The following is a 12,528-nucleotide window of genomic DNA, read 5'->3' on the forward strand; positions in this document are numbered from 1 at the left end:
TGTCCTAAGCAAACAGGATCACCATCCACGGGCAAATATATGTAAAGCCGCGGTCGTCGTTTAACTCGGAAAACCGTTCGGTAACACGTGCGGAGTGGGTCATGCTGGATTAATGATGCCGCAACGGGATCAAATATTTACTCGGAAGACGTAATTCATCCGCCGGGGTCGGATTCACGAATCCAGTTCGCAGAGTTCGACCGAAAATCCAGCGGCTTCAAGCGTGAAATATCGTTTAAATGTAATGTATAACGAGTAACTCGCAAAAACGAGCCCCGTTAACACCGTTAAAGTTTAATGAAATGTTAAATCATTATTTCATAGCGGCGCGTATAATTCGAGTGGTTAGGTAGTAGCACGTGCTGGCTGATCCCTGCTCGACACTGCGGTGCGTTAATATCGAAAGTATGACCGAGGGTGGACGATAAATGAAGAACAAAGGGGGGCCATGGTGAACACCCATAATACTGCAGCACGAGTCTGTTTTTAATTAAATTACGGATGATCGACTGCAAAACGCCACTCTTTTGGGCCTCCATTTGCATGGTTCGACTGCTCGAGGAAACGGGACGCGGTTAATTCACCCCCTCTGATGAAGAGAAACTAAAATTTATAATCTGTGAGAATCTCATGTTACTGATACCATTAAGGGGGAGGCCTATCTAGGAACTTTCGAAAAATCGATTTTTCGATTTTAATATTTTCTTGAGGTATAACACCTTGAAAATATTCTCTGAAAGTGTCCAGTTAATCCGACCAAAATTGACAAAGTTATACGCGTGTAAGTAGGTAGGTGTTTCTCGGTGTAGCGCTCAGACCCAAAACTTTAAACGCATTTTCCTCAAAATCGTGTTTTCAAAGACGGTGTCATACATAACTCAAAAATTTAGGAACCGATTTACTCGAGGCTCTGCAGGCTTATTTTAGAGTTAAAAATCTAAGCACTATCGGGAGCTTTTCCTTTTATTTGCCTAGATTTTTTTTACATTCGAAAAAAACGAGCGGTTTTTTGCCAAATATCGATGCTTTAAACTTAGCACAGTCGCCATTTTTTCTGAAAATAATTTTTCCAAAATCGGGCCCGATAGCGGCTAGATATATTCATGTATTATCTAAAAAAAAATTGAATTTTCAATTTTGGATAATCCCTGCTACTGTTATCACCGCAAAGCGCCTGAAAAAAGGACGTCTCGGGCATCGTCTATAACTCACAAACCTTTCAACACTTTTTACCACAAAAAATACTGAAATATCCGTAAGATGTACTTTTTCCAATAGACTAATATTTAATAATAAAAGTTTTTCGGTTTTTCTAGAAAAAAAACCCAAAGAAGCATTTTGTTTTGACCGTTCTAGGTAGGCCTCTAAACATTAAATTTGAAATGGTCTTCCCACATAGAAGAAACACAAATTCTTCAACGATCCAACTTCCTCCTTAAAGTTATCTCGCGTTTCCTCGAGCAAAGTGCGAAAGACAGTAAACAACATCGTTAATTATCCCCTGAAGCTGCGAACGCTGTCTCCCGCAATTGCTCCGTTTTTCGCGACCCACTCGCGAGCAAGGGATGGATAGCTACCCCAAAACACATTTCGTTCTTCCCTTCTGCCACGAAAATATGCAGCGTGTCGTTTTTCCAGCTTGGAACGATAAAAGGAACGAGGACTTTTCGTGTTAGGGCAACAGCGTGATCGCGTTGGAGGCGGAGCAGCGTGAATGTATCCGGAGGGCACTCCGCCCATTAAATACGAACCTGTCGAGGAAAGAGGTAACGAATCCCATAGGATGGTCGTGGATCTTTTTACGTAAATCTTCCGAGATGTAGGATTCCTACAGACGCAGGTAACCGGTGGACATAAATTCGAGCGTGGTTTACTTTTATCTAATTATTCCGTCGTAACTCAACGGTTAACGAGATGGAACATTTCTAAACGATTCTAGATTCAATCGAAGGCAAAGACGGGGGATCTTTCGTCGAGATTCTACCATTGTTCGAGCGAAGAACGTTTTACTCGGAGACCCGGAGCTCCTACTGTTCCATTATTTTTATCAGTCACTGGGCAAATCCGTACAAAGTGGCGTCGTTTGTAAAATGTCGAATAATCGTCGATTTGCTGCGAGAAGATACCCTAGGATCACTGACCCCTTTCAGTAAAACCAATTCGCCTCCCTGGCTATTTATAAAAATTTGTGAAACCATTTGTCCCTCGAAGTCGTTCTATGTAAATCTCGCGCAGATTCCACCCGCAGAAATGTACGTAGCTCTGTACCCAAATTTTTTGTTTCCCTTCCGTCCATAGAGCCCGTCCACCCTATTCTAATAACAAAAAGAGAGGAAGACCGTACGTCAAAATCACGGGCAAGTTCGAAGCTTAAATGGGCAGGAGTCTGGAGCAGATATCGCGTAATTAATCACAGACGCGTACGACGTACGGCAGCGTCCTTAAATGATCGAGGGACGGGGGCGGCCGGAGGGAGGATCGAAGATCGGTCGGGATCAGATGCAAATCAGATTCATTAGCGTTAAGCCGGACGGGGGCGGAAGGCGGGGTCGAGCGTAGACCCTTGGACGTAAACAGTGCCGGGACTGCGTGAACTCTCTGCCCTAGCTTCCAGAGGGTTGTTATTGCGCGGTTACGCCGACACCCCCCTGGTGACATTCGTCTCCTTCGTGAATACACGTACCCCTCTCGAGATTCTTCTTTTACGGCCACCGGGCGCCCTTCTGCCCTTTCAGCCACCGTTCACCGAGTATCTGAAAGCGAAGAAACCGGGGCCCAGAGACTCTGTGCCTCCTTTCCCTTTCATTGAGATGTTCTAACTATTTGTATGGCTGGCAGTGAGTCGTTCGACTTGACGAAACCGGGGAAATCGTAGAGTTCGGTGTTTAAAATGAGTAAGATGGACAGTGCTATCGGTGTGTTCCTTGTTTCCGCGGTGAACGTTGCGTTGCGATGAAAGTAATATGGAGCAGAAGTTGCGGGAAGGGATCATCGAGTCCCGGGAACGAACAGAACCGATTATTACCGCGGGGAGAATACAACATCGCGAGGGTGAAGATAGCGTTTGGCACTTTCCCCTCGGGTAGCATCCGCGAGAAGCTATACCCTTCGGGATTAGAGGGATTACCAAGAGACTGAATCACTTTCGACCATCCTACGCTGATAGGTACCTAAACGTGTTTCATGCCAAGTTACCTCTAAATCGTCTGCTCTTTAGAAGACCGCTATCACAATTTCGCTAATGAGCGCGGCGAATCTCAGAAGCTGGCACACTGTTCGAGCATACTCTAACAGCACCTGCAAGTCTTTAACCCGATTTAGGAACAAGTTAGGTAGTGTCAACGACAAATGTAAGAAATCTGAAGATTCTAAAATATCCTCAGTCCAGCTACTAAGACTTACTTGACTGGCCACATTGCTTAAAAATTACACCTAGTAATTTAAATCCACAGTGTTCCACATCATTCCTAAAATTTGCCTCACCCGAGCTGCCCCATTAAAAGCAAGCTGTCGACGAAAAAACAGCTACATCTTATGCGCGAGCCTGCATCTATATCCAAACTCGACGATAAAAAATCCTCAATTTCCACCCTGACAATGGGAACACGGAGGTCGTGTACAGAGTGGCCAAGTTTTTTCCACCCCCCGTTCTCTAAACGATCGCGTCAATTATGCGAAACTGGCGTAATGAAAGCGCCTCCGTGGAAACCAGTCGAAAACAAACTCTGAAAGGATCCCGGGGCAACCCCCTAATCAAGTCCCGTTTAATAAAACGCCTGCCCTCCCCCCTAGCCTCTGGCCGCCCCCGTCTCGCCGTGGCCCCGGCTAATCTGACTTTGATTAAACTTTTAGCGACACCTAAAAGCGTGCCGGCCGATAGAGCTCGGCTGGTGCACGCGCGCGCGCGCGCATGTCCCTTGCACGTGGAGAGGTGGTGGCTACAGGCGAGCCGGTCGCTCGTGTAAGTCGATTTTTATTACGTTCCGGCGCATACATTACACGGGATCGGTTGAGACACGCGGTAATGGGCTTATCGACGCCACGGGATTACGATAATAAACCTGCAGAAACGCGAAATCGCGTTACTGGCGCGCCTTTCGTTGGCCACGAAAAGCCTTATCGAAGTGTGATTTCTAAGATTTGCTTCCTGTTTCCCGATCTTTTCGAACACCGATATTCGTACTCGGGACAGAGAACGTTGGCTGATTGATATCGGCGAGGGGCTATTACATGCTGCGCTGAATGCTTGGCTATTTTTTAGCACCAACTAAGTAAGTAATTTTTCGTTTAATGTTTCTTCTATCGTTGCGTTTGAGAAACAGAGGGGGAGAGTGTGAAAGCTTTAAACAGACGTTCTTTGTCTTTCAAACAGAGAAACAAGATCGTGTCTGATGGGAATATGAGATAGGAATGCAGAAAGACTGGTATATTTTCTGTCCCGAATGTAATATTGGTTGGAGAAGCTTTGGAAAACATTGTCATACGTGGCACATTTATTCGAGATTTAATTACGTGGAAAGCAGCTCGGGTAGCAGCAATCATACAGTAAAACCATTCATTTTTATATGATAAAATCAATAACACTATCCTATCACGAGTTTTCTTAGTATCAGTATCCAAACAGTATGCAGTTTATAATACACAGTCATAATCTGATTGAAAGGACAATAGAATTCAGGGTTCAGTTCGCGTTATTTAACTTAACTCGTGATTCGATACTAAATGATTGTACTATTTAAGTTATTTAGAACTTGGTAGCTATGCACATCTGCTTTGCAGGAGTATGAAACGTTCAGTAAATAGACGGGCAAGAAGCTATGATATATATATATACCAAACAATGGCACAGGCGAATATGCCTCGAAAATACCGATGCCGTGCCAGCAACGTCAACAAATGCCTGTTAATGATATGCGCGCGAGCCTGTACTAGGAGTAGAGGCTTTTTTCATATTTGAGGCACGAAAGTACGACGAAAATAAACATGCCCTTGCTCGGCGTCTCGTGGTTAACATTGAGACGCCATGCCGTACAGGTTGGGTCATTCATACATTCATACGTTCGTAATATAATAGTTTGTCACGTAAGAAAAACTCGAGATATGGATACAAAGCCCTTCAGATTTAAATGATAACAATTCTGTACTTACCGTCACTGATGAAAGGACGAATTCAACATCGAAGCTGGGCATCCGTCTGTGTCGTACTGCAGGGCGTCCATCTTTTCTCTAATTGTCCTTAGATTTACACCTACGCACCAACGAACACTATTCGTATTACATGAATTCGACAACAACGTTTCTACCGAACGCGAATCTACGATTAACGCGAGCACCACCGTTACTTGCAACGATTAACGATTGTCACGTACGCGACGGATTACTTTTACAATTTTGCAATCGCGCTTTGCAAAAGACAACGACTATTTCGCGCGCAAACAAACATTATTGCACTGCACGTAGCGCCACTCGTCTCCTGCTGCTTGGTACAAGTAGCGCATCCTGGTGGCGGAAAGTAAAACTAATGTTTTCTCCTTTCCCGCCAAATCTGACCTCACGAAGGTTATCCATGGCGCTGCAGGATATTTTCGCTTACCATCAACGGAGGATTCTGAGAAGCTCGAATGGCAACCTACGTACAGACGACATAAATATTGAAATACCAAATTGGATGCTACGAAATAAAAGAAGCGAAAGGGGAAAACTGATTGGACGGCTTCGAAGAAGTCGAGTTCTCTCAGCTTTGAATAAGGTAGCTTTATTTTGTTAAAAATATTACTGACATTATCAATTAACAGCGGAATAACGAGTGATCGGTAAAACGATGAGATACTTTCTTTTACACATCGTGATCGTTGACTTTACGGCGGTGTCGTGTCGTACTTTACAAAAAAAACATCTCCGTTTAAAATATACATGCTGCACACGCGTGTCCCCGTATGTACGTGCGTGTACGTGATGTGTGTATATTATAAGTGTGTGCCCGTGTGTCGTGAAAGGTGGCTGCGATTGAAATGCGACGAGATCATTGAATCACTTTATTGTCACACGCCATGTCTGGCATCAGGGGTATCTTTTATCAGATATATTATACTGGATACAGTCACTAACGCTTTATAGTAACCGTTCCGTGGAGATCCCGCCGTGAACCCCTCTAGATCGCAGCAGTGCTTTCTCCCTTCGATCGTTTTACCGACTGGCCGGGCCAGCGATTGTGTACAGAACTACATACCATTAAAAACGGTTTCACGTCGAGGATCCGCAGTCGATGCTGCCGAGATCCTGGACACTTTCCCCGCGGAGTTAGAGGAAAAGAAAGAAAAAAAGGAATTGGTCGAGGGCGTTCCCGGCCGAGTTCTGTTCTTCCCACGGAACGTCGTCTAATCGTATTTGTTTAAATTCTTTTCGCTCTTTGTATTCCACCGTACCTTCCCTTCCATCTTTGCCCGATTAATGAAAAAGACGCACCTTCTCTCCCGTTAATCCACGCTCTCCCTCCCTTTCTCTCTTCTCCGCTCTCTCGCCCGCACTGCACATGTTCCTTTCACGAAACGAAACTCGGACCATCATCGCGCGCGACAGATAACCTAGCAACCGTCCTGAACGATTGGCGCGCAATGCCAGTGACGCGAAGTTGCCCCCCTCCCATCGATATTGATTGAACCAGTGTCCGTGTGATCTTTACGATCGATTCCGTGCGTCGATTACGTCGCGAGTGAGGGATCCCGCCGCGGGATAACTACGCGAGCTGCGTGACCGCCCCGGATGTCACGTGATTCCGTGTCTAATGTATGTATATTGGAAAAGTCTAATAGAGATTCCTGAGTTCCGGTTCGAACCGATCTGTGTCGTTCGCGCGCGTCTCCGCGTTTGCCGTGGATGCTTCTTCGCTGTGAAAAAGTGTTTGCAACGAGCTCGATACACGCGATCGATCGTGGCTGGTTGGCGCAAGATTACAGGAACACCTAAGCTACGTTAGATCGCCTCTACGAGGTGAGTAATGAATGCTTCATTGTAAAGAAATCGTTGACGGTGTCCCTTTCGTTTCTCGTCGCTCTCTAACCTCGTACTTCTCTCTCTCTCTCTCTCTCTCTTTTCTCACACTCGTTCTTCCTCGCACACCCTATTATCGTAATCGTAAAACCTAAATTGGCTCTCTAAATTTGACAAAAGTGGTACCCCTTGGCTCTCAGCTTTCTCCTCCCATTCAATTCAGATTTTATTCGTTACCCTCTTTAGTTCCAACCTCACTTTTTTCTCGATTCTTTCCTGTCTAGTCTCTCTCTCGTTGCACGGCCCCACCTCCATCTTCCTATCAGTTTCCCGCCATTTTCGACGCCATTTATATATATTTGTTCGAAAATTTGTTTCCCATCCCATTTCATCGTTTCGTCTTCGTTTTTTTTTTTACGTCAATTATAAGTATATAGGTACAAAGTCGGATATTAATTTGTTCGTTTTCGTTAGTTAATACTATTTTTATGTATACGTATATATATTAGCGATTCACGATGCGTGTTCGATCCTAAGATTGAGCATGCCTATGTACAGATGGGCATGGCAAGAGTGTGAAAATTAAGGAGCATTGCCAGGATTCTCTTCGCACCGATCCTTTTCTCATCATAATTCTAATTTACTATCGTACGCCTCTGCTTCGTTCAGACGGGATAAATAAAATATCGGAATAAATTCTCACACGTAGAGTCGTGCAGCTAAGGTCTTGCAACAAAATTTGTTTAAATGATATTTATCCAAATATTTCTCCGTTTCCATTTCATTTAGGTAAATTAAGACGCGTCTAATTCGCAGAATATAAACGAATATAATTCCTCGATCTCTTCTCACGTTCCAAATTTTGTAGATTCCCATAGAAACTTTGGTAAATTTATCCAGCACTTAACTTTACAAATCTTTTTGTTTCGCGTCTACCCGATCCAATTAATACCAGATGATTTTGGATCTGCGAAGAGAATTAGGGCAAAAAGCAGGCTAAAGTCACCGTGAAACCAAAGACCGCGATCCTATATCTCGTCTACGTCTGGTTTTCACTTCACTTTCGGTCCTTTAGCGTGTGTCTTCGACTCCCCAAGAAATTTCCAGCGAAATTTTCTACCAGAATTTACTGCGTTCGTCGATACAAGTGTAAAAAAAAAAAGCGAACCCGTCTCCCTCGTTCTCTTTCCTTTAGTGTTTCTCAAAGCCGGCCACTAGTTATGAAAGTCCTACGTTTGTATAGGATATGCAGTACTTTTATATCGTAAGCGTTAACAGTTCGCGACGATAGGACCTTCGTGAGATTCACTCGCATAATTTGAAAGCAAAAACCCACTGCAATTTAAGCGAACCGTCAGGAAAAGGCAGTCAAGACTCGAAGCCACTTCGTTTCCCAATTTATATCGTAAATTAAACAGCACGAAATAAAAGATCTGGGGAATCGAGTAAATCCCACAAAGGCTCCCACGGCTGCAAGGAACCGACAGATTACAAACTGAATTGTGTGTTACATAATTCGTAGTCTTGTATATTCCATTTTTTTTTATCGAGCGTTATTCACTAGTACAGAGTTTATATTCTGCGCGTGTGTGTGTGTGTGTTTATGTACGAGTGATTATTACGTTGTCGTCATTGTCCCAAAGAGCCTACTAATATTAAGTCATGCACTTGCAAAATGTTTACTTAGAAATCGCGGCTTACAGTAAGTCATCATTTCCCTCTCTTCGATCGTTCACGAATAATTTACATTCACGTCGCCACGCGTCCTTCGACAGAGCCTCCAACTCTAGTTTCGGTATTTATTATTTTTTTTTCACGAATAAAAAAGCCTCTCCCCGCCCCTCCCCCCACCCCCCCACCCCCTCGTTGCATGTTTCCCTCTTCTAATTCAAGCACGTTATAGATATGATAAGATATCGCCCCTGTTTTGTTTCCTACGCACACTCGTCTCGATCGATCGCCCGGCTACCAAAGGGTTCAAGCTGTCTAGATTTTCGGCCAAAATAATCGAGTTCTCCGTGGACCGAACACGTGTCTCTTTCCCACCGTCTCGTCCCCGTTTTCGAAGCTACTCCTCGCACTGTCTCTTCGACTACGTGCCTGCTCGATTTTGGGGGAATTCCGTGCGGCTTTGCGTGGCGATAGCGAGCAAACGTTGCGGAATGCAAAGGCGAGCAGAAATCAGAGAGCTCTACCAGAACGCGAAGCGAAACGGCGCTGCACAGAATGGTCGAAAGCTCGAGATATCGATGTCGAGGTCACTGACTCGAACGCTGACTCTGTCGCGGAATCATTGCCGGCACAGTCGTGGGAAAAGGAAAGTCGATTTTGAGGGGTTCAATCGTCAGATCGTCGCCGCAACACCGAGTCTTCAAATTCCGCTCGAGTGCAATAGAATTCCGTGTAAATGTCGAGGGAAGCGGGGGGGGCTGAATACAGACTTCGCACGGGAAGGGAACTCCATCGTTTCAGTGACGTCGATCAATATCCGACTAGAGGGGCTTTCAAGAACAACAAACGAGGAGCGAAGCGATGTAAGGGGAGCGAACTGAATTCTCGCGTTGAAAAGAACGTCCGCAGGCGTTACCCTTGAAACGCGTGCGTGCAGGGCCCAGAAGCGAAGCGTACGATAACAGCGCTCGTCCCGATGTGATCGGATTCCGGTCGGTCGTGTTCGAAAACAAGTACGAGCGCCCGTGCCTCGTTCGATGCGCAGTGTCAACATCGAAAAGGTTGTCGTCTTCTTCTCCGTTCATCCCTTCACCCTCCCCCGGTCACGCAAAGTGAATTTCCATACATGTTGCAAGCACAATCAGCGAAAAGAAAATCGTACTCGATGGTCAAGTGTTTGAGTTTTAATATGCTAGACATTCCGCGTACACGTGCATGCTCATCGAATTGCGTTGTTCACGAGTGACCAGACGAATGCACAGACGAAGATCGAACACATAACATGAGAATTAAGAGATATAAAATCGATTGTGAATATACGTATGCTTCCCTCACTCTCTCTCTCTCCCTCTCTCTCTCTCACACTCTCTCTCTCTCTCTCTCGCTCTCTATCTCTCTTTCTCAGCATCACCCCTCTCGTTCTGTTTTTTTTTTCTTTTTTTCTTTTAAAGATACTTCAGCAGTGTGTCCCGAGGAACACGATTTCCGCGCACTCGGCGCGGCGAGATGTGTCGCGGGGATCGTGTGCCTCTACATCAATGCAAGAATGTGGGCGGTTCGTTCGGTAAATATTCACGTTACAAAAAACGAGCTTTTAAGTCGAGTGCAATGTTCGAGAATAAGGTCCTAAATGTTATCACACGGCATTGTACGCGTTTTAACAGCCGCGGGGTTGTCGCGTGACGTCGACGATTTAAATAAAACTAACAGAATCACAATACACGACAGTCGATACAGTTAGCGTCTTTTTTTCCTCCGTTTTCTTTTTCTCCGTTTTGCTCATCGCGCACGCAAAATAGTTGACACGGCTACCTTAAACGTTCAACAACGATTTCGCTAATTTCACGATATCTCGCCCCCGTTCCCGCGGTTGCCGCGCGACTTCCACCCCCCCCACCCCTTCCCAACCCCACCCCCAACTTGAACCCAAAGCCGCCCCTTAATGGACATATATCTCCGCGGTCACTCACGGCGTTGTCGAAGTTTGATAGTAAAAATCAATGTTTCGGATAATCGCGGTGCAACCGAGCAACCGAAAACGCGACGGTCAAGGCAATTGTTCATTTAAACACCTGCGCGCATACGTATCGCGAATTTTATGTATATATATATGTATATATATATATATATATAATTGTTATAGTATTTACAATAAATAATATTCGCTCTGACGATGATATTCCTTGGCTAAAAACTTGACAACGAGATTTAGAGTTTCGTTTTCTTTGTTTTCGTCCTTTCACCTACTATTTCCTCCTCTTCTTCTTCTTCTTCCTCTTCTTCATCTGGCACGCGATCAATGAAAATCGTCACTGGAATCACCACTCGGTGTGTACTAAGTCGTATGTACAAATGTTGGAAATGTCTGGCGCGAGTCGCGCGCTGACTATATACTTAAATTTCGTTAAGTCGTTCTTGATTGATTCACTTGTTCGCGCGTCGCGTTACCGTTCGAACAATCTCACCACTTCGCCGGTTTCCCGTTCCCGTTTCACCCCGAAACGGAACGTTAAATCACCGTTCGCCACGCCTTTCTCACTGCACATCACGTCGAGGTTCCCGTCGATCTCGGATCGAGTGCCTCTGTATTGGTTTCACTGCAAAGGAAAAGGAAAATTCCAGATCAGTCGCGGCGGTCGTCGCGATGCAGGTTCTATTCTGCATTCGTGGGAGACACTCGTTTAAGCTCTAAATGGTTCTAGAGGCTTCACTGACCAGGTGTATGTTGTCAAAGAGCTTGTACCACCCGAACACCATCTCGTTGAGGTTCAGTTCGTCCAGCACGATCTGCGCGACGCCCATGAACTCTTTCTTCCCCTCCAATCGACCGTAATCACCCCGCACTGTCACCTGCGGTCGCGCAAACAACGCAAAACACTTGAAGCACCAGCAAAATCATGTAGGAGCAGTGTCTAAACTCCAGTTAAATTTCGAACGTACCTGCAGTATGCAACCCCGACAGTTTTCCCTGAAGGACAGCGACTGCTGGTAGAACGGGTCCAACGTTTTCCTAGCCGCCATCGTCTTTGCTTTCGCGATGCACTTCCTACCGCTGACCAGGTAAACTTTCACGAAGGAAGCTGAAGCAGAAGTTTCGTCACTAGTTGCAATCACTCGCGCGAACGCGAAACGGAGTTTCGCGGGTCCGCGAGCGATGAGGGGACGATGGGAAAGTGGCTGGCGTACCTGGAATCGCTTTGCTGCCCTGCTTCGGCTTCAGGTCTTTGGCACGTATGACCTCCACTTCAAGGTAGCCCTTCTTCTGGGTGAGCGAGAGCTGGATCTCGCCCAGGCAGCGGGCGCCGAGCGCCTGCCTCCCGACAACTTGCCCCGGGCCAAGATCTTCGATGAAGTCTCTTAGCTGGCCGGTTTCCCCTGTCATTCGCAGACTGCGGTCCCCAAAATCAAACGTTTAATGCTCGACGAACGCCGTTTCGCGGAACGCGGGGAATGAGAAAACGCAAAAGAAAGGGCGGACGAGTCGGGTGAACGTAAAAAAAGTTCAAGGGAAGCTCGATTCACGAAACGGCCGCGAATCGAAGATCCTCATTTCTATCGATTAGCTTGCTGGCATTTCGCACGTTTCCTCGACCGGTCGCTCTTTGCGAACATAGAGGGGCCGAGGATCGCGAACAGTTTCGTTCCGCAGGAGCGAGGGGGGACGATTCTCGCAAGCCTTCGACGAAAGTGCGAAAAGAGAGAACACACCTCATTCAATTTTAGTACAAGAAGAACTCACGCTGCGAGTGTGTCGGTGTAGCGAGTAAATATATATATAATATATATATATATATATATATAGTGTACAGAGAGAATCGTAAGGGTTGGAGACACAGCAGGCTGTCGATGCATGCAGATCATTCTATG

General features: G+C 45.8%; 1 protein-coding gene and 1 long non-coding RNA gene across 17 annotated transcripts in view; both read right to left on the bottom strand.

Moving 5' to 3' along the window:
- Positions 1-5,423, bottom strand: part of LOC143377487 (uncharacterized) — a 133,758-nt gene extending 128,335 nt beyond the window's left edge. The window contains exon 1 of the long non-coding RNA XR_013087347.1: positions 5,149-5,423. This is a non-coding gene — a long non-coding RNA (uncharacterized LOC143377487). The remainder of the gene's footprint in view (positions 1-5,148) is intronic.
- Positions 5,424-5,729: 306 nt separating this feature from the next.
- Rim (Rab3 interacting molecule) overlaps positions 5,730-12,528 on the bottom strand; it is a 65,536-nt gene continuing 58,737 nt past the window's right edge. For 15 of the 16 annotated variants that reach the window (XM_076829153.1, XM_076829152.1, XM_076829147.1 and 12 more), the window contains 4 exons: positions 11,848-12,050; positions 11,602-11,741; positions 11,377-11,511; positions 5,730-11,258 (listed from right to left, as the gene is read on the bottom strand). In XM_076829153.1, coding sequence (XP_076685268.1) covers positions 11,256-11,258; positions 11,377-11,511; positions 11,602-11,741; positions 11,848-12,050 — 481 coding nt within the window. In that variant the 3' untranslated portion in view covers positions 5,730-11,255. Of the gene's footprint in view, positions 11,259-11,376; positions 11,512-11,601; positions 11,742-11,847; positions 12,051-12,528 lie in introns of those variants that run through there. The other variant, XM_076829157.1, reaches the window with a different exon arrangement.

The sequence above is a fragment of the Andrena cerasifolii genome, chromosome 16 (genome assembly GCF_050908995.1).
Source record: "Andrena cerasifolii isolate SP2316 chromosome 16, iyAndCera1_principal, whole genome shotgun sequence".
Lineage (NCBI taxonomy): Eukaryota > Metazoa > Arthropoda > Insecta > Hymenoptera > Andrenidae > Andrena > Andrena cerasifolii.